This window comes from Sarcophilus harrisii, chromosome 6, assembly GCF_902635505.1.
Source record: "Sarcophilus harrisii chromosome 6, mSarHar1.11, whole genome shotgun sequence".
Lineage (NCBI taxonomy): Eukaryota > Metazoa > Chordata > Mammalia > Dasyuromorphia > Dasyuridae > Sarcophilus > Sarcophilus harrisii.
The window spans coordinates 119,578,307-119,601,595 of NC_045431.1; the positions used below are offsets into that span (position 1 = coordinate 119,578,307).

Here is a 23,289-nt window from a genome sequence, read left to right on the forward strand (position 1 = left end):
GACACCTGGCTGAGGTTATCTAATTTAGAATATTAGTTTTTCCTTAATCCTTAATCATGACCCATTCCTACCACCTTTTTTTGTGTCCCTCCAAAAGTGGTATCTATTTCTGTAAGTAATATCCTTTCTCCAACATTTAAGCTTTATTAGCTGTTGCCTTAAATACATATGTATGTACTATGTACTTAATCTCAAAAGACTGAATGTGAGATCTGCTTATAACTAGTCACAAGTTATCTAATGCAATGACTTAAATAGACACATCTAAATTCAAACCCAGGCTCTGCCACTTAGTAACTGAATGTAAGCAAGTCAAATCACCATTCTTTACAGCTCATTTTTCCTCATCTGTAGAATGAAGGGATTGGATTCTAAGTAGAGTCCCTTTTAAGTCAATCGATCAATAAATATTTATCACATTCCCAGTATGTGCCTGGTACTATACTAAGAGCAGAAAATACAAAAATAGGCCAAAGAAGGCCCCTACCTTCAAGGACTCTACCATGTAAAGGCTGAGACAACTATACATAAATATATGCAGAATATTTTGCATATGCTCCTGGAAGCCATAGGAAGTCACTAGAATTTACTGAGTGGGAGGAGGGGGGGGGGGTGATATGATCAGATCACTAATACTTTGGTGAATTAGTTGAATGGAGAATAGACGAGTGTGGGGAAAGACTTGAGGCAGGCAGACCCACCAGCAGGTTATTGCAATAATCAAGGCTTCCTGCACCAGAGTGGCAGCAGTGTTTGACTTTCTAGAGCTAGAGGGTTTCAAAAACCTTTAAAAGATGCATTTGCAGATGACACAAAATGCCACAAAATTCGCTCCTCCACTAACCGCTCGGCGCGCTGGACCTCACAAAAGTAAACGGTTTTTCCTTTGCAAAGTGCCGAGCCCTGCAAACCCCGCTGGAGTGCTGAGCCCAAGCTCATTCTACTTTTCTTCCAGCAGAGCCAGCCGAACCTTTGTCTTCCGCCTTTTGAAGATGAAAGCTGGACCCCAGGGGGCTTTACGAACCTCAGGTTTTACTGCAGCAGGACCGCAGTTTTTGTGAGGGTTGGGGTACGGAGTTGAGCTTTCGAAAAAGATTGCAATTAGACTTCTTTTGTTGTTCACTCTCTCCCAGGAGTAACCCGAGCCTGGGGAGCCAACAGAAACCCCACTAACTCCTCCTGAAGTTCCCGTGACTCCTCCTACCTCCCTAGACCCAGTTGCAATGCCCAGCCTTGCGCAGATAGTCTAGCAAATTAACCCCTCGGGAAGCCAGCCCCCTGCTGAGTTGGTGGCGGGCTGGGAGCATCCCTCTTTCTCTGCCTGGAGTGCCCGGACTACCTACTCCGGCTCCTCAGAAGGAGCATCTGGATAGCTCACTAGACCGCTACTGGGCTGGCCTATAGCAGCCCAGACTAGTCGGAGAATTTCCTCGGCCTGCAGCATTAGCTCGGTCTGAGAGGAGCAGACGGCCACGATGGGGGGAGACATGTGGGTAGTGCCAGTCGGGCAGAAGCTACTCTACTGGGGCGCCACGGGAGCGGTTACCTTGGTGGGCACTATCCTTGCGTTGACTATGTTGCAGATGCTGGTGGCTTATGTCCGGAAATGGCAGCAGATGAAAGCCATCCCCACAGTTGCCACCCCGTACCCACTGCTGGGACATAGTCTGCTGATGAAATCTGACAGCCAAGGTAAATAAGTGGGCGGGTTTGGCCCAGCTGGACGATATCACCCCTCGTTTGAGTCTCCAGCAATTTGACTCAATTTACCTATCTTTCTCAATCTAGAGTGGACTGCTCACAAAGAGTGCATGCAGACAGTTAATCTTTTAGCCACTCTTCATCCTCCTCCAACTCTGAACTTTCACTTTCTCTTTCTTTCCCTTTTCCAAATCCCATTTTCTTCCCCTCTTCTCTCTTGTCCTTTCCTTTTTTTCTCTTCCCCAATTTTCAATTTTCTGATCATTATCATCATCATCATCATCTTCTCCTCCTCCTCCTTCTCCCCATTTCTCTCTTCTTGTTTCTCCTCACCTCTCTCTCTCTCTCTCTCTCTCTCTCTCTCTCTCTCTCTCTCTCTCTCCCCCCTCTCCCCCCCTCTCCCCTCCTCTCCTCTCCTCTCCTCTCCTCTCCTCTCCTCTCCTCTCCCCTCCCCCCTCCTCCCCCCTCTCCCCCCCCTCTCCCCTCCTCTCCTCTCCTCTCCTCTCCTCTCCTCTCCTCTCCTCTCCTCTCCTCTCCTCTCCTCTCTTCTCTACTTTTCTCTTTCCTCTCTCTCTCTCTCTCTCCTCCCCCCCCACACATCTGTATGCCTCTGTCTCCTGTCTCTATCTTCATTCCATCCCTTCATCCTTCTATCTCCTCCTTAAAAAGATAAATCATATCCTGTCTGCCTACTCTTCAATGCAACTTGTAACTCTCCTAGATGCCAGAAACAAACCCCAAACTTTTCATTGACTCCCTGCACAACTGCTGAGATTTGGAGTACCATGTACTGCACTTCTGATTTGCTTTCTGTGCCCCTTTGGTTCTATTCCTCCTGTTCTTGATCCTTCATGATGTAAGATGGAATTGAATCTGAAGTGGTTCTGGTTCTGGATCTGACAGTTCTTAAGCTTTCTTTCAGGGCCTCAGCCCTCTCATCTACAAAATGAAGCTCTTGGACTGGCAGGAACCCTGACACTAGAGGAAGGAGTCTTGTTCTCAAATCTCAGAATTGACATTAATTATTTATGTGGCCATGGGCAAGATACTTGACTTTTCCAAAATTCAGTTTCATTTTATAAATTAGGAATGGTAACACTTACACTAATAACCTCACAAAGTTGCTCTGAATACACTTTGTGAACAATGAAGCACATAAAACAGTTGTTGCTGTCTGAGGTTCCTGGATATAATATCCGTCCCTCAAGAAGTTTTCAGTCTAGCAAGGGAAATAAAAGTCATTAGATCCTGGGTTATACTTGGGAAACCTCATTAATTAGATTTGCAACACATTAGGCTTTATCTTCTTTGCCCTGACCCTACTTCCTCTTCCTTTTACTTCCTACATACATCCCTACTGACCTCAGAAAAAAGTTTCATTTTCATTACTCAGTCTTATTTTCTTTGTCAGGATAATTGCTAAAAGCCTAGAAGGGATCCCTCACACAAAACAAGACAGATACTCCAACTTTCTTCTATCAACCCCTTATAACATAGATTCCAGTATAATTTTGAACTTTAAAAAAAGGTTATGTCAGGAGGTTTAGGATCTAAGATGTAACATTTTAAGTCATGTTCTGCTTTTGTGTGTGTGTTCCCCTTTTGTTGACACATGATTGAGGGTATTACACAACAATATTCCTTTCCTTCAGACCTAGTCAGCTCTGAGTTTGGTTGGCTGAGGCTTGAATTCTGTTGGGGTATTCAGTTGAATTCTGGGGGAAATTTGCTATGAAAGTTGTTTATTAATGACCGATATTCTTGTTTATATTTTTTTTTCTAAGAGCTACAACATCTCAGTCCTATCTAATGCAAGTAATATTTCAAATAAGTCTAATGCTATTAAGTTGTAAAGCTCCTATGCAGATATCTGATATAAATCTTGAAAAGTTATTATTATTGCTATCCTTGAAATACCTGCATAAAGTAGACAGGGCCAGTTTGGTTGTTTTTCCATTCCTACCAGTAGAAAAATGTAGGAGCTTTGAAGTTATATGACTCCAATGGGACTAACTTCAAGTGGAAACTTTAGTGAAAAAATCAGGGCTAGAACCTCTAAAATCACTGTCCCCAAATTTAACTGGTAAGAGTCTAACACAGAAAATGTTTAGTTTTAATTTAGTTTGAAGGCTGGAAATGTTAGCTGGCCTTTTCTGGCTTGTTTACTTGGATGGAAATACCCTCTCATTAATCTCTACTCAAAAGTATGTAAAGACTCAGCTTAAGACTGTCTTAAAGTTGATATAATTGATACTTTCCTTTATAGATATATAATATACATACTATATATATATATATATATATATATATATAATATGTTGAGATTTTTCAGAAGATATTCTTGGAAAGAGAATAAGGAAATTAATACAACAACATATCTAGAAAGTATATTAACTCTGGAATTAAGACTTTGGTTAAAATCTTACCTTTGATACTTACAATGTGACCTGAACAAATCACTCAACCTTAATTTCCTCATCTGTAACATGAAAGGATTGTAATAATTGTCCTCTAAATCCAATTCTAAATCTTTGATTCTTTTCCAGATTTTGTGGCAGTCTATTAAAATAAGCTTGTAGAAAAGTAGATTTCCCTCTTCCCTCCTATAATAAACTATGAACTAAATAGGCTTGTAGAAAAGCAGATTTCCCTCCTCCTCCTATTATAAACTATGAACTAAAAAGACACCTTAATCCATTGGATAATTGTTAGCATAAGAAATTTAATCTCTAATGACTATTAGTTTTAAAATAAGGAAATAAGTTGATAAATTATCCAAAGCACTCCTGAACATTTGTGTATGTGATTGGAATATACAGACTTCCCAAGAATGACTTTGCTGTTATTAAACGTTTATTTCTGGATAGTCAGTGTGGAATCTTTTTGTTATTGCTGAGGTTTTATTTTTTTAAACTAAGTTCTATATTTGGGGTGGGGGGAGGGCAGGACACAGCACCTAGGTAATGCTCTAAGCCTTAGTTAATATAAGACCTACTTTTTGCATTCAAGGTTCTTATCATGACTGGTTTTCTTAGCTCCTAGGCTATATGAAGTTGTTAATTGGATTCACTACAGATTTAGATTATGTTATGTTCTCTCTGCTCTGTGCTCAATACTTTTTGAACTATCTGTTCCTAGGATCATAGTTCTAGAGACTGGAGGAAACTCAGAGGCCATCTAGTCTAATCCTTTTATAGTCTAAACTCCTTACTATGAGGAAACTGAAACCCAGGAAGGTTAGGTGATTTGTCCAGGGTAACACAGATCAGAATCATAGTAGGAACACTTGTCCCTCGACTCCAGACTAAGCTCCCTTTCTGGAGCATCTAGTTAGTGCAATTGCTAGAGCACTAGACCAGGAATTAGAAAGATGCAAATTTCAAATCCTACCTCAGAAGCTGTATGATTCTGGGAAAGTCACTTAATCACTTTTTGCCTTAGTTCCTTGTTTGTAAAATGGGGACACATTGGAGAAGGAAATGCTAAACTGCTTCAATATGTTTCTGGATAATTCTATGGATAAAGTTCATGGGTTCACATAGAGTCAGATACAATTAACTGAACAACAACAAAAAGTGCCCTTTCTACTATACCATTTCCCTGCCAACAGTAATAGCTATTTGAAGATTTTTTTCTACCCTCCAGATAGAGACTTCATCTTATTATTATTTGCCCTATTTTTTATTGAAGGGAATAAATAAAGGAGCTTTCCCTGTTCTTCTCTTCTATATAACTTCATTCATCACAATTTCATTAATTAGATTAATTAATTAATTGAAATTAATTGGACACTTCATTAATTGGATTCACTGAAAATTTAGATTATGTCTTCTCTGCTCTTCTTCTTCCTCTTACTTCTTACATACACCCTCATTTCAAAAAAGTTTAATTTTCATTATTTATCTTTAACCAATCTCTGTTCTTTCTATTCTGTTTTAGACATGTCCTCCTTACTAAAGCCATTCTCTGGAGTTGAGTTCTTGATTCTAATTAATTAACTTTTCAGTTTTATCTCACACTAGGTCCTGCCACCTACATAGTGTTCCAGACAAACTAATTTAGCCATCATATATTTTCTGATTTTTACGCTCTGTATTTTTGCTAATACCATTTCTGATCTTTTAAAGGTTACTCTTCTATCCCTTCTATTAAAACCGGTCAAGGCCCACTTCAAATGGCTTGCTCTTTGGAGCCTTTTATCTTCCTCTCTTCCTCCCCAAAAGGGGATATAATCTTTCCCATAAATATGATTATTCATCATAATTCCTCTCTTCTTCATTCCAAGATTGGTAATTTTTGTTCTTTGGGAAGCAGTATAGTAAGATTGTTGGCTCTGTGGTCCAAAAAGAGGTGGATATGAATTCTGCCTTTGACCTTTATTAGCTTTGTGACCAGCAAATAATTTCATCTCAGATTTATAAATTATACCAGCCTCAAAGGATCCTTATGGACCAAATGAAATCATCTCTAGAGAGAATTTTATAAACCCTATAGTTTATTTAAGCATCTGCTCTTGTTAATACTTCTCACCTCCTCTAGGAATTTCCTCCATCAATCTCGTTCCCTCTTTCATGTGTCTTCAGTTTCTTTCTCTTTCTGCTAGCTTCTTTGTTTCTGCCAACAAATATGCTAACTCTCCATTATCCTAAAAATAAATAGACAAAAACTTTACCTTCCTTCATCTTACACCCTGTGTTCCTCTTTCTTCTTCCTTTTAACCAACAAACTTATTCTCTTAATTATCAAATACAGCAAATGGCATTTGCCTCAGTCTTCAACATCCTTGATGAATTTTGGAGATGGAGGGGTACCTTGGTAACCATATAGTCCAAGCTATCCAGAAAGAAGTTTTCACTATAATAACACATTCAATATCCTGAATCTACTTTGAACCTATCTTCAAAAAGATGACTTTTGGACAGTTGCACTGATTAAGATTTTCTTGATACCAATCCTACATTTGCATCTTCATTTATTGCTCCTACTTCTTGCCTAGGACTTTAGACAGAACGAATTTAATTCCTCTTCCAATCCGTATGATATCTCTTCAGAATCTTGACCAAGTCCATCATATCCCTTCTGTACCTCCTCTCCTATATGCTTAATATCCCCAGTTGCATTAAAAAGACTTTCATATGAAATGGAATTCAAGGCTTTTTGCTACCTTGGTTGCTTTCCTCGTTCCTCGTGGAAGACATGTTCCACGTTATTAATACCCTTCTAATGATCTGAACATGACATAGTGCAGAGGTACTATCACTTCCTTATTCCTGGAGGTGATCATTTTTAATAAAGTCTTAGATTGTAGTGTTTTTTTGAAATTCCTGATGTGCCTTATACTATTGCTGAATTAATTATTATATTTGCAGTCCTCAAAATCCTCAAGATATTTTAGGAACAAATGCTATCTACCAGTACCTTTCCTGTCCTGTATTTTATTGAAAAGGTGATTTTTAAAAAAGTAAGTGACTTTATATTTAACCCACTAAATCTAATTCATAAAAGAATACCATAAAAGGTCTAGACTATTAAGATGGGAATCTTGGAATTCCTGACTGTAATCTAATGTGTTAGCTACTCTTCCCAGTTTTGTGCACACTATTCCTTCCTTCTTGAAGATCTTTTTCCTTCCTGTTATAACATGTTCCTTCATCATCTGCCATCCACCATTCAATCTCATTTGTCCAACATTCAAGTTCTGTTCTAATCTGACATCATCCTACATGGAATAATAAAATAGAAAGTGCAGGAAGATGGCATGGTGTATAGAGCCAGACTTGGAGTCAGGAAGACCTAAGTTCACATCTAATCTCAGACACTTACTAGAAGAGAAGGAAGTAGCAAACCATTTCAGTATCTTTGCCAAGAAAACTCCTAAATGGGGTCACAAAGAGTTAGCAATGGCTGCCTCAACTAAATAACAACCATCTTCCTACTACATTGTAAACTCAATCTTGTCCAAACTTTGTACCTTTCCCAGAACTACCAGTGTTCTGCAAACAGTAAGCACATATTAAAGATTTGTTGAATGAATAAATAAGTGAATCAATAACCTTTTTTTCCTCCTGTATCTTTGGAAGCTCATGCTCTCTCTTTTTTCTTTTTTGCTGGTTCCTCTTTTTCCTTCTGACCTCCTACATGTAACCTCCCATAAAATACAGTCTTTAGTTTTTCAATCATTTTCTCATTTGATGATTTTATTAGATCATAAGCATAAAAATACTTTAAAGGCTGACAAGTAATAATAACAAGTGATATTAAAAGGAATAAAAGGAAAGAAGTTGGAAATCCCAATCTAACCATATGATTTTCTGGTATGATTTTCATCCAAATTCTCCCATTAATATAAATCTTTCAGAAAGGTTCTACCTTATATACTAAGTGCTTTTCTCCAAGTCTTTTAATATTTAATGGACAGTCAGAAGAACTCAAATTGTCCATTTGGTATCTATCCCTTTTGATGCAGGACTAATCCAGTTCTTTCTCCAGTTATAATACTTTTCACTTGGTCACCCAACAGGTATTCATAATGCGTCAAACACTTGAGATACAAAGAAAGACAAAACTTTAGTCAAGCAAAGACTTTTATTAATTAAGTTCCAGGCCTGGTATTAGGGTCTGGGGATTCAAAGATAAATACAGAAAATTGTTATCCTCAAGGGAATTAAAATCTAAGTAGGCAATATAAAATCAGAATAGACAATACATGAAAATTTGCAAGTTATCATTGATAATATGCTGTAGTTATACATACCATGTATTGGTCTGCTTCCCTTCAAATAACTAGTTATTATTTTTGTTGAATTTTAGGTTAATAGAGAGAAAAGTTGAATTAAGGTAGATTTCTTCTTCCTGTCTCAATGATTTTAAAACATATGATATACTAAATGTTATTAAAGCTGATACTGAAACAATCTACAGAAAAACAAATAGAAGAAATCAAAATAGTGGAACAGAATAGACATTGTAGACATGACTAATTACATATAGGAACTTAGTATTTGATGAGCTTGCAGGTAGTAAAATTGAGGGAAAGTTTTAATTAAGGATTATTTGGAGAAAGATAGTTAACAAGATGGAAAAAAAAAAGAACCCAGATTATCACCTTGCACCATATGAAGGTACTGAAAATATAATACAAACATTAAAAAATAGATTTAAAAAGATCAAATATGTTTTAGCACATACAAGTCCATAGAGGGAATTTGATTTCTATTTTTAGTCATTATACTGGAAGTCATTCTTCTCATTTCTATTTTTTAAGACTGAATCTTAAGTGGTCTTCATAGAATTTAGAGGTATTTTATTAAATGCATGATTTCTATAAAAATTTGATTTCTCAAATGTTCATTTGCCTGAATTTTAACTGAAAACATTTATTTCTCAGAATTTTTTGAACAGGTCAATTACTATTCTGAAGAATACCGACATGAACCTCTGCTAAAATTGTGGTTAGGACCAGTGCCAATGGTGGCATTGTATCATGCTGATAATGTGGAGGTGAGTTTATATTTCAAACAGAAACATGTACTTTGAAGAACTGTTAAATTCTTATGGAATCCTTATCAGCAATACTTTTTGCTACTCTGTGTATTACTTTGGGAAATACTTGGAGTATTTCCTCCAAACTTGGAGGTTTAAAAAGGTACTTTTAGTCCTGTCCTCTCAGTTTGTAGATAAGGTAACTGAGATATGCAGAGGTCATATACTTGTCTAAGTTCAGCTAGATAGTATTATCTACCACCTAGATAATACTAGTTAGATAATAAATAGTACTAGGACATATTATCTACTACTAGTATTATTAAAAATAATAATAATACCCATCAATATAGCGCTTTGAAGTTTCACAAACATTGTCTTATTTTAACTTCACAACAACTGGTGGTAGGTGCTATTCTTTCCCTCGTTTTACAGATGAAGAATTTGAGGCTCAGAAATGTTAATCTACTTTCCCAGGGTCACACAACAAATAAATACCTACAGTTGAATATGAACTCAGATCTTTCTGATACCTGGTACAGGAGTCTATTCACTATACTACCTAACTGCTTATAAATTTAGAAAAGTGCAAGTAGAGATTGAGTACTTTTCCCTTTATTACAGTATCCTCACTATACATGTGTGCATGTGTGTAGATGTGGGTGAGTGTGAACATCAGTCATAATGGTTATGATTAGAAAAAATTAATTGAAATATTCCAGACTGAAATGTTTTTTATTTATGATATATTACTATGATCAGTTTTCTCCCCTACTGTGCCTTTCTTCAATTGGCATTCAAATCAAATGAGACTGTGGTCAACAATTTAAATAGAAAAACCTTTAAAACTATGTTAATTATTTTTAAAGACTAGGTCTGTTTATTTTGCCCAGAATGGAATTGTAGCAGCCATCTATGGACTCAATCCCACCCTGATAAGTTTGGGGAGGCTTTGATGTGTGCCTGGTTGAGCCCTGCTTAAGCAAGCTGGAATTCAGAGAGGTGTTACTATCCTTATAGCTTTTTTTATCCCTCCTCAAACATCCTATGGTTCTTCCACCCCAAACAACTCAGCTGAGAACATTGTCTCATACTTTACTGAAAAATTACTGAGGTCATTTACCAAGAACTATATCTTTTCTTCAACTTCTCATCACTCAAGGCCCAGAAGCCTTCTTCCAATACTTCTTCCTTCACCTCTCTCTCACATAATAAGTGACCTTTCTCCTTGCCAAAGTAATCTGGCTCCACCCACAAGCAATTCCATTCTATCATTTCTTATTTAGCAAATTGCCCCCTCTGTCATATACCCCTTCTCTTATTGTCAGTTTCTCCCAGTCTACTGGCTGCTTTCCTATTACCTACAAACATGCCGATGTCTTACCCAAGAAACCCTTGCTTGATCCATCCATTCACCATCCCTGCTAGCCTGAATTCCATGTCCCTCTTCCCTTTTGTAATTAAATTTCTTGAGAAATGCTGTCCACAACAGGTGCTCACTGCCTTTCTTCTTGCTTGCTTCTTAACTCTTTACAATCTGGCTTCCAACTTATCATTCAACTGAAATTGCTCTGTTCAAAATGACCAGTTATCTCTCAGTTGCCAAATGTAATGTCTTTTCTCTCAATCTTCATCCTTTTCTACTTCTCTGCAGTTGATGTAGTTGATTGGTTTCTTCTCCTTGATACTCTCTCTCTAGAGAGAACCTCTCTCTCCTGGTTCTCTTGTTACTTATCTGACCACTCCTCCATCTCCTTTGCTGTATCCTCTCCTAGGTAATACCAGCGCATGGTGGAAATTCCTTGGGCTATCTTTTCTTCTCTCTGTATACTATTTCATTTTGTGCTCTCAGCTCTCATGAATCAAATTTCATCTCTATGCTGATGATTCTAAAATCTTGCTATCCATCCCAAAGCTCTTTGCTTACCCATAGTTTTCTGTCTCCAAATGCCTATTAGATATCTCAAATTGGATGTCTCAAAGACATCTTAAACTCAACACATCCAAAATTGAAAACTTTCTGCTCTTATGAATTTTCTTGTCATGGTTGAGCACGCCAACATCTTCCCACCACTTAGGCTTGCAACGTAGGTTTTTGATTCTGCATTCTCCGACACCCCCTTGTCCTGCATCCATTCTCTTGCCAAGAGTTGTCATTTCTCCCTTTGTAATCTGTCTTGATACACCTCCTTTTCTCCTTTGTCACAGCCAGAATCTTGGTTTAGGCTTTCTTTATCTCAAGTCTGGTCAATAGCTGCTGGTTAGTTTCTTTAAATCTCTCACCCACTTAAAAAAAAAAAACAACAAAAAACAAAAAACAAAAACTCCACTCGCCTGTCAGCCTTCATGCCCAGGTCTCACCGTGTCACTCCCCTATTTGATAAATTCCATTGACTCCCTTTTGCCTCCTAGGATCAATTATAAATCCCTCCATTTGGTTTTTAAAGCTTTTCATAACTTGCTCCGCCCCCCACCTTGCCAGTCTTTTTACAGCTTATTCCTTTCCCTGTATACTGTGTTCCAGTGACCCTGACCTTCATAGCTCATGCCATCTTCTGATTGGGCATTTTCACTGGCAGTCCCCCATGCCTGGAATGTTCTCCTTCTTCATCTCTACTTCCTGGCTTTTCTGATTTCCTTCAAATCTTAGCTAAATTTCTTCTGCAAGGAGCCTTTTTTATTTTGAGATTATCCCTAAATTGACCTTTCTGCATTTTGTTTGTATATAGTTTGCACCAATAAACATTCTGGTGAATGTAAGCCTTTTCTGACTTTGACTGCCTTTGGATACTGGCCAAGTCCTGGATTATCTAGTCAAAGGTTATAGATATTTTAGTGGCTTTTAAGAAAAGAATAATTCCAAACTGCTTTTCAGAGTAATTGGACCAAATTACAATTTTTCCAAAATTGTAAATGGCCTACTAATTGTTCTCTTAGTTTTCAGTAGGCAAATGTGTATTATGTAGTACACTCTTTATATACTTCAGGAGTGACTTGAAGCAATTTTTCATTTGGTTATTTGTAGTTTTATGCTTTGAAGAATAGTATGACTTATAATTACAGAAGCCTTCCTGGCTTCTTTTCTGGTTATTCATTATTCATTTTTCTAGTAATATTTTCTAGAAATTTCCTCTGAATTGGAACTCTGGATTAGAGTTTTGTAGACTGTCCCTTCCTATGTTTTTAGAAATCCAAAAACTATTTGCTCTTCTCAGGTCCTACTGTACCCCTCTTGTTCTCCAGGATCCTTTATGATCCTTAAACAGTGGCTCTTCAGTCTCATCTGATAGTTCTCTAAGAACTGACTCTATGAAGAGTGCTTCTGAAGCTGGTGATTTGAATTTACCAAAATTAAGTAGAAGTTCTCTGACTTTTCCCTGACTTTTACTTAGTCTTGTAACTTCTATTTTTTCCTCTTAATCAGTGCCAGAAAAAAAATGCCTTGTAAATCTTGTAGTATTACACATATATGAATATCAGTTATTGTTTTTATTCTTTCTCACTTCACCCTGCCATAATCTAAAGCTGTCCAACACAGGAGCCCTTCCTCCTGTTCCCTTAGTATCCCTGGAGTAGCAATGTACCTTTCAGCTAGCCCCTTTATTTATTTATGTATCTATTTATTTCATGCTGTAGGAATGGCCTAACTCTCTTCCTCTCTTTCTCTTTTTTTTCCCCTAAGACAATTGAGGTTATGTGACATACCCAGGATCACTCAACTAATAAATGTCTGAGGCTCAATTTGAAGTTGGGTCCTCTTAATTCCAGGATTGGTGCTCTATCCACTGTGCCACCTAGCTGCTCCTTGCCCAACTCTTGATTTTAATTTTGGAAACATTAAAAATTAAACTTAATTTTTTATTTTTTTTACATTTCATCTCTTACTTCCCTTAAAGCACCAAGCTAGTTAAAGATTTGGTTTTTCTCATTTAGGGGCCATGTTTTATGAGAGTATAACCACTTAAATAGAAAAGTTCCTCCTTTCTATTCTCTAAGCCTCTTCTCTCATTTATAGTCGTCTTGAAGGAGCTGTGAACTGGCCCAACCACTCTGAAAAGCAATTTGGAATTATATTTTTAAAAAAGTCCTAAATGCTCCTCTTCTCTCTCTTAAACAGAAAGGTATCTCCTTTCTCTAAGCTTCTTTTCTCTAGTAGGACTAGATGACATATAATAGTCTCTTTTATCTCTTACTTCTTATGAATGATTCTATAAGAATTTTCTTTTGGCCAGTTAAAGAAAGTAAAACCTGGGATATTATAAATATCATTGATCACCTCATTGCTTTTTTATCCCTGTGGGTTTAGTTTTATTCTTTATGCATTAATTTCCATAACTTTTTAAATGGTCCTTCCATTAAACTTATCAGTCTTAATTACACATTTTTTAGGTGATGGACAATAAGAAAAATGTTTGTATGAGGTCCTTTGACCTAGTTCTTGCAGCAGTCTTGATTTTATGAGGAACGTGGAGGAGAAACCCTTGACCTGAGGATAAATGAAACTTACCTCCACCTATGCAGTTCAGCAACTGGTCCATAATTTATAGTCTTAGAACTGCTCAAGCCATTGAGAGGTTAAGTAGCCTGCCCTTGATTAAACAGGTGGTATATATTATACTGGCACTTTCACCTCCAGTCTGTATGAAGTAGCTAGGTGGTACAAGGCAAAAAGAACTGTACCTTGAGTCAGGAAGTTGTTTAGTTATTTTGTCAGTTGTATTCAACTCTTAGTTGACCCCATTTTGGGTTTTCTTGGCAAAGATACTAGAATGATTTGCCATTTCCTTCTCCAGCCTATATTATACATTAGGAACTAAGGCAAACATGGGTAAGTGACTTGTCCACAGTCATAAAGCTGGTAAGGGTTTTAAGGCTAGATTTGTACTCATGAATGTGAGTATTCCTGACTCTGGACCCAGTACTTTACCCAGTGTGCCTTCCTAGGAATAAGGAAGACATTATTGGCCTTAGATGCTTATTAGCTGTGTGACTCTAAGTAAGTCATTTAATTTCTGTTTGAATCAGTTTTTTCATCTGTAAGATGGGAGCTGCTAAATTCTCAGGGTTGTTGAGAATATCAAATAGTTGTAAAGCTTTTAACACCATATAAACTGGCAATTGTTATTATTACTTGCCAGAGTTGTTGTGAAGATCAAATGAGATAATATTTCTAAAGACATTTTGCACAGTGACTGATATTTGAGGAGGTGCTTAAAAAACGCTTTTTTTCCTTCCTTTCTTCCTTCTTCAGTGATTGGTCCTCTCTGTTTCTTTCTTATTTCCTTATACATACTGTTCATCAAAAAACGAGACCTGGAGATCACTGAGATCCGAGGATGATTTGTACTATTTTCATAATAATACTAACATTATTTGTCAGTTAAAATACTTTTTTGTTTTCTATTTACATATTCATTTTCTGCACTTCATACACTTTAACTAAAACAAGTTATTATAACAGATTATATACAGAAGATAGAAGAACCTATTCCTATTCCTGCCTATTTGATATGTTGCAGAGATTTGCAAAAATGTTAAAATAATGCCATTCTTAAATTTTTTGCATTGGAAAATGTTATTTTTAAAAAAATATTATTTATGTTAACATGCAATAGGTTTTTATTATTTTAAAATTAATTCAAAAACATTTTCAAAGTTTATTATTTTTAATCTCTAATAAGGTAGATTGATAGATGTCAATCTGGTCTGAGACCAAACTACCTTTAATTTTTTTTTTTCTCACCAGAAACCAATAGAAAAACAAAACAAAAACCAATAACTATTTTGTGAGGGAGGGAGGAAGGTTTTTTTCATTTTGGCAACAACATGTATTTTCACAGTATTAAAGAACAACCCAGATGAAAGGATCAAAGTCTCACTGGTGCCACATCAACCCTTTCTTGCTTGAACTATAGACAACACTCTGAGAAGCTCTAAGCTCTAAGATAACTTTGGGTCAAAACAAACACAGTGCTAATGATGCTGTATGGACCAGTTCATCTAATGTATGACAAAAGGCAGTGGGTTTTGATTCAGATTACAAGGGTGTTAGTTTCATCACCTGTAAAATAGCTTTCATAATAATTTTCACTAGCGCATTGGGAGTGAGTTATTGTGAGAAAAGTGCTTAGTAAACTTTAAAGAACTGAAGACATAGCTTTCTTTTAATTATTATTGTAAGTTTGGGGTTCAAAAGTATGTTATTTTGTTTCCAGAAAAAATATTGTCCTAAGAATTCTTCATTAAAGGAGCCATAATTTTTTAAATGGGATACTTTCTCCATAAGACAAATTCACAAGCCTTCTCCCTTAGGTTCTTTATGAGATACATTGGCCAGACTATGTCATCAGTTGCTTAGGCCTTTTTGTGACCAAACCCTTTGCTCTTAGCTGTTCTAATCACAATGTGTTGCTGGTATCTTTTTCAGCTTGGTAGGAACTACCAGAGACTTTTTACTCAGCAAATAAAGTCTGAGAAGCACCTTAAATAGATATAAACATCAATAGAATTCACATGAGAAAGTGCTTTATAATATTGTAATATTATAGTTTTTAATTTTTTTATTTTGTTCTGAACTTAAGAAATAAAATGAATATTTTCACAGCATAAAAGAGAAAAAAATGATTATACATAAAGCTGCAAATCTATTATGTATAACTTGCTCTTCCTTTAAAATATGTAATAAAGCTGTCATGTAAATTTTTTTCCTCCTTCTAACCCCTTTGCTCTAAAGATGGCTACCATTTGACAGAAATGTTGGAGGGGCTGTGAAAAAATTGGGACACTGATTCACAATTAGTGGAACTGTGAATTGATCCAACCATTTTGGAGAGCATTCTAGAATTATGCCTCAAGGTTATAAATTATCAATTAATTATTAATATTAAACTGCTTATACCTTCAACACAGCAATATACTATTAGGTTATTTAGCTAGTTAGAAACCAGTTTCAAACCCACGTGTCCTATGTCCAAGGCCTGTGTGCTGTTCATTGCTTCACACTGATTTGATTAGTCTTCTCCACCCCTTAGCTTAGCACGGTGCTTCAGTGCCAAGCACAGTGCCTGGCACATAGTAGGTGTTTAACAAATGCTTATTGACTGTTACACTGCACTATTAAAAACAGAATTTAAAGTTGTAACTACAGGTGTACATTAGAGAGCTAGCTTTGCTAAGAGAAATCTGCCCTGGGTAGGAAGATTTATTCATGAATAAATGAATCCATATGCCAAATCATAGCAAAATTATGTGGAATTTTGCAATGGATTTTGAAATTTTTGTTTTAGATCTAAATTGTTCTATGCAGGTATTTTAATATTTAAAACAGCTTCAAATCTTTTTTCCTATATATGTACATATAATACATATTATGTATGATGATAAATGTTTGTAATCATATTTATTTGTGTGTTTATATGGGGGAAAAGGAAGAATGGAGAGACAGACAGACAGACAGAAACAGATGGAGACTGAGAGAGACAAAGAGGGAAGGAAGGAGAGAGGGGAGAGAGATAGAGAAGGAGAGACAGAGAGATAGAGTGAGACAGAAAAGAGGAAGGGAGGGAGAGAGGGGAGTGAGACAGAGACAGAGTGAGACAGAGAGACAGACAGACATATACAGAGAGACAGAGACAGAGTCAAAGATAGGGATAGAGAGATACAGGGAGAATGGAGGTTGGAGGGAGTGGAAAACATCCAAGTTGTCTTTGAAGACCAGAAGAGCTAAGTTCAAATGCTGCTCTTGACTCATACAACTGTGTGATTTTCACTCAGAAAGTCACTTTTCCTCTTACTGTGCTAGACAACTCTCCAAGACTACATATGCCTAATGGTTATGGTCTTGTATTGGAAGAAGGACTTCCATAGCTGGAGTTCACTATACCAATAAGATCACAGATTTAATTAAAATCAATTTTAAAAAGTAATCAGTCTAGGTAGCTATCTACTCTTTATTTATCTACATGTCTTTTATTTAGACACCTACATAAGCACATACACAGATAGGTCTATATTGATGTATACTTTGGTTTGGGTTTTCAATTTCATTAATGTAAAGAATTCTGAGTTTAGAAATTCCCTCTGCTGACGTGATATAGCAGTTCTTGTGTTGTTTATAAACTTACAGAATTTCCTGGAGGTAATGAAAAGTTAAATGACTGGTCACATGACTACTCAAAAAGAGAATTTGTATTTAGAGCTTCCTGAATCCAAGGCCATTCTACTTTGCTGTCTCCAAAGTTTTCCATAACCTGAAGAACATTTCTCTTTTTCCTTTCTTAAGGTGCTTTTATCAAGTTCAAAGCAAATAGACAAATCCTACATGTATAAATTCCTGGAACCCTGGCTTGGCCTTGGACTCCTTACAAGGTATGCTTAGTGTCAAGTTGTCATCCTATTTCTTTTGAGAATTGAAGATTTCAGAAGCTAACACTAAATAGTTTCTTACACTTGTTTATATTTATTGAAATGAAGAAAATATTTGTGGTAATATATAGAACCTTAGCAATTCAACTCCTCAATATATAATGATATTGCTACAACTGTGTTAAAAACATCCCATTTTTCATTCCACTTTTATAGTTTAATTTTATGGTTATGAATCTAGATTAAAATGTGTTTGGGGCTTTGATATTTTGTATACTTTTCCTTCTAAATTTAAGGAATCGTTTCAATGTGGATATATATGAAAATATTTAAGTTGTAATAATTCCATAGATTAATACTGTTAAAATTCATCAGATGCTTATTAAGTGTCTACTATATACAAATTTCTATGTTAGTGTTAAAGCAGATGAGGAGTTTAAGGGTTACTTCTCTTCCCTTTTGGATTGTAGAAGCTAGTAGAGGCAAAGACACAACCACTGAAATCTGTAATACATGGTAAAATATGATATTTGCTAGAGAGGGATAAAACCAAATACTCTGTGAAATCATAGAAGGGAGGTAGTTAGCATCAGGAGAATCATGGATTTGGTAGCCTGGGAATTAGGCTTTTAGGGATGAGTAGAGATTTAATAAGGGCAGGCATTCCAGAAACAGGGGACTGCTGAGACAATAAAACCTTGTATTTATGCAGGCTCTAAAATCATTCAAGATGGTAATTGTAATCAAAATATCATGACTGACTCATTGAAATTCTTACAAACCATTTAAGAATCTATAGATTAGTTATTTATCATACTATTAATAATATTCACATATTAATTATATTAATTTTAGATTAATTATCAGTTTTGAACTTCAGATCAAGAAGTTTTAAAAAATTTCCCAGATTCATTGTTTTTTTTTTTTCTTCTTTTTATTTATAACAAATTTCTAGTACTGGAAACAAATGGCGTTCCAGGAGAAAAATGCTAACACCAACCTTTCATTTCATGATTTTGGAAGAATTCTTAGATATTATGAATGAACAAGCTAATGTATTAATCAGTAAGCTTGAAAAACATGTTGACCAAGAAGCCTTTAACTGTTTTCTTGACATCACTCTTTGTGCCTTAGACATCATCTGTGGTAAGTTCTTATTATTGTTTAATTATGGTACTCAGATATAGGAATAGTGTTGGAGAAAAATGCCTAGTGTGCTGGATCTAGCATTAGACTGGCTCAGAACTGGGCCCTATAGCACCAGCCCAGCTGGGGATCCTTTCCCAGTTTACAGGAAAGGGGAGGAGGCAGAAAAGAAGGTGGAAAAGAAGGGAGCATGGAAAATGATGGGCAATTGAAAAACAATAAGCATAAAAATATAATAAACATTATACCTTTTTTTAAAATAGTAAATCATCAAACCACCCCATTTCCCACTTGGATGTGCTTATGAATCTAACTCGGGCTTTTTTTTCCCCTTCCATTTTCTAGAAACTGCTATGGGTAAAAATATTGGTGCCCAGGCCAATGGTGATTCTGAGTATGTCCGCTCAGTTTTTAGGTAAATAGATATTTTTGAGCTTCTAAAGGATTATTATTTACTCAGGATTTTAAAGTTAGTCTAGCAGTGGTATTTTAATCATATATGTGATATTCCATTTTTTGAGGTTCTTATAGGCCCTTAATATGCCTGCATATTAAATTAATATTTTTAAATGGACATGCATTAATAAATGAAATTGCCCAAGTTTCTGGTAGCTACCATTTCTTCTATGAACAATGTATTACATTTATGGTTTTGATATCAAAAACCCCTTTCCTTTAATATCTCTTTCTGCAATGGAAGTGACTCTGGATTCTCAAGGGCTGTGCTCCAGGAATGCAAGTTCATTTCAGTCTTAACAAGCTGGAAAACTTTTCATTGCAATTCTGAGTTTGGACTTTAGTATCTTGTTTCTCTTGTTCCTTCACCAACTTAGTAAAAAAGAGGGGGAGTCTTTATAGCAAATCCTGATAGTCTGAGATTCCCTCATTAGGGTAGAGCCATACATCAGTGAAATCTTGAGTCTTATGGACTCATGGAGTTTACTTTCAGAATATCAGTATCACTAGGGTTGTGCATAAAAAGAACATTAATTTTAGTAAAGGTGGAACATGTAGTGCAAATTCTGGATGAGGCAAAAATTCAAATTCATTTAAGATATGGAATAAATCACAGTTTTAACCATTTCACTTCTAATCCCTAATGCACATATGTTCAGAGTAGTTTTGTTTCATAATTCAATTCAATGCAGCAATTATCTGTATAATTAATTATTTGTGTAAGCCCCCCATCTACCTTACATTTATACATATACACATACATATATGTATATATCTACATGTGTATGTGTGTATGAATGATTCATATATGTGTGTTATATAGCATATAAAGGATGTATATTATATATAAATATATATATATAACTGCTATGTGTATATAACATGAAGAATATACACACATACATATACATATAATAATAGCTAACATGTATAACACTTTAAGGTTTACAAAATACTTGACTTGTATCATCTCATTTGAGTCTTACAAGTTTATGGGAGATGGGTGCTATTATTTTCCCCATTTTACAGATGAAGAAACTGAGCCACTGAGAGGTTAAGAGACTTGGCCAAGGTCATAGAACTAGTTAAGTCTGAGGCAGAATTTGAACCCAGGTTATCCTATACCTTGAGTCTGACATTATCTGCACAGCTCCCATCTACCTTTCCATATATAATCTGTTGTTGTTCAGTTGTTTCAGTTGTGTTTACTCTTGCCACTTTGTTCTCCAGCTCACTTGACAGATGAATAAAAAAAAAAGAGGTTAATAGGGATAGCTTGTGCAGGTCACACAGCTAGTAAATGTCTGAGGCCAGATTTAGACTCAGGAAGATGTTCATATCTATGTATTCCAGTTTATCCTTTGGTACTCTGGCTCCAGACCTGGCACTCTGCACACTATGTGCCATCTAGATACCTGTATATAGACTGCTTACCTCCATACCTCCATATTTTTTTGAGTGTATAAATTGAGGGTCTCTTTAGAATATAAACTCCATGGGACCAGAGACTGTTTTTCTTTTATCTTCATATCAGAACATTATAAGTGTGCTGAATAATTGCTTGTTGACTGATTGACAAGTTCTAGCTCCATTTCAGCTACTCTACAAACCCCTGGGAATGTCAGTATGAAAAAAAAAAAAGATAGTTTCTTTTTACTAAAAGATCTTGTGATGTAAAGGTGCCACCCAGATAACTATCAAATAAAGGAGAATGCAACAAATGCAAAGAAAAGGTCAGGACAAAGTGTTATGAGAATTTTGAAGTATGGATTCAGGATGCAGAATGAGATATTTAAAAAAGCATACCAGTGAATTGCTTGATTACGTATTTGTCACAGGAATTTTTTTTCCTCATTTTCAGTGGGATGGGGAGGAAGGGAATAGATTTAGATTAATTATAAAAATATTTAACAAAAAACTGTATTCTAGGGAAAAAATTTCAAGGAGGGACAGATTGTTTGCAATTGATCAATAAAGCTCTTCCAAAAGAACACTATGTTGTCATTTATGTTGAATAAATCAAGAGAAGGAAGATATTTTAACAGTTTTAGTATAGTGTGATGAAGTGGTAATGAAGTACTGTCCATGCCAAGAATAAATCTTGGAATTATTATGTCTAAAGTTATAAAGAAACCTCAGAGGCCATGTAGTCCAAGGCTCTTATTTTAGGCTAAGGAAACTGAGATCCTGGGAACTTGTGACTTTCCAAGACCACACAGATAAGCATAAGAAAATAGGGTGTTCAAAAGAAAAGATAGAGAAAGAGTCAGATAAGATTGGAAGGTAGTTGCATTGTGTATGCAACACAGAATAAATCTATAATAACAGTGCAAGATAGGACTGGTGAGGAAGGTTGTAGCCAGATTTTTTAGGGCCTTAAGTACAGGCTAAGGAATTCATACCTTCTTTAGTGGACAGTAAAGATTCAAATGGTCCTTGAGCAGTAGAATGACCTGATTAGAATGATGGAGCTACTGGAGGTTTTTTAATAGGAGAGAGGCATGATCAGGTTTGTGTGTTAAGAAGGTTGTTTAGGTAGTAATGTGAAGGATGAATTGGAGAAAGGATAGACTAGAGCTGGGACTCTTTACATTTCTGTGTCATGAACCTTTGTGGCACTAGATAAACTGGAATATATAGAGTACAGAGGAAACTAATTATATCAAAATATGTTTATCAAAATGAATATTTTAAAGAGTTCATAGGCAAGGTTAAAAACTTCTGGGGTAGAAGAAGATTAAGGAGGAAACCTTGGAAAACATTCTCAATTAAGGAGCAGGAAAGGAGAAGAAGGAACATAATATTATTAATATATTAATTAACATTTATAATATTATAATATTATTAAACTGTAAGACTTTCTGAGTTGTCAAGGTCTGGAACAAGTTATTTCTCCTTATTGACAAAATAGCTGAGCTCAGAGGATTTTCTCCCTTCCCTGACTGTGTTAAATGAATACTATTCATATATAACTTGAAGATAAGAAATGGGATAAAAATCTTAGGAAGACCAGTGGTTATAAGGTTAATAACAACAGCAATATAGTACCTACTATGTTCCAGGCACTGTGCCATGCACTTTATAATTCATCTGATTTGAGCTTTACAACAACTTGGGAGATAGGTACTACTACAATTTCTATTTTATAGTTGAGGAAACTGAGGCATACAGCAATTAAGTGACTTGTCCAGGGTCATAGAGAGTTCCTAAGTGTCATCTTCCTGATGCCAGGCCCAGTGCTCTATCTGTGTTTATCCTTTTCTTAATAACTATAAATTAATAACTATAACTCAGTTATAGCTTAGTAACTATAAGTAATCAAATCTGCTGGGTCAGCTAGCTACTTAGCAGCAAAAATTGTAATACAAAGGTGACTCATTCCTAGTTGGGAAAATAAATAGATCATATTCAAATTAGTATGATTGGTAGATGACTTTAAAGTCAGGAAGATCTGCATCAAGCCCTGCTTCTGAAATATGTTGCCTATGTGGACAAATCACTCAACTTTTCGGTATTCCAGACAAATTTCTAAGACTGTATGTTGCAGAACAAATGTTGATATTCATCGGCAGAGGTAGTTTCCTCAATGGTATTTCACTGTGCCAATGAAATGAGTACCTCAAAAATGGAATACTCGTTTTTTTTTAAAGATGATTTTTCTTTTTACCTCAAAAAGCTGTAATAAGAAGAAAAGTTCAGGAAGCAAATTTATCTTCATAACATACTGCAATAGTTTATCCAGAATATTTACAGAAAAGGTCATTTTGCAATATAAGATAATGACGTAAGGAATGGAAAGGGCATTGCACTTGGTATCAGATGTAATCCATGGGTTCAGTGATCAGATTTCATACCAACTAAATGCTGACCTATGACCCCTTGCTTAGATTCTCTGGCTTGTTTTCCTTACCTGGAAAATGAGGGAGTTGGATTAAATGACATCTAGGTTTTGATCCCTGCTTGAATTTCTTTGGTTCCCTGATTCTGTGATGTTTTAAGAAGTAAACCTTGTCCATGACATCTATAGAGTGGGTAGCTTCCATTTATATTTGCCATTGTTACTGCTCCCTCATCATAGACAAGTGAGTATTGTAGTGATTGGGAGTCATTATTCTTGGCCTTGGGGGCCTCCTTTGAGTG

At 35.9% G+C, this 23,289-nt stretch overlaps 1 protein-coding gene across 1 annotated transcript in view; it reads left to right on the top strand.

Annotated features, from left to right (window-relative positions):
- The first annotated feature begins 862 nt into the window (after window positions 1–862).
- Window positions 863–23,289, top strand: part of LOC100917708 (cytochrome P450 4V2) — a 36,964-nt gene continuing 14,537 nt past the window's right edge. The window contains exons 1-5 of the mRNA XM_003773015.4: window positions 863–1,692; window positions 9,089–9,201; window positions 17,465–17,550; window positions 18,503–18,693; window positions 19,039–19,108. Coding sequence (XP_003773063.1) covers window positions 1,476–1,692; window positions 9,089–9,201; window positions 17,465–17,550; window positions 18,503–18,693; window positions 19,039–19,108 — 677 coding nt within the window. The 5' untranslated portion in view covers window positions 863–1,475. The remainder of the gene's footprint in view (window positions 1,693–9,088; window positions 9,202–17,464; window positions 17,551–18,502; window positions 18,694–19,038; window positions 19,109–23,289) is intronic.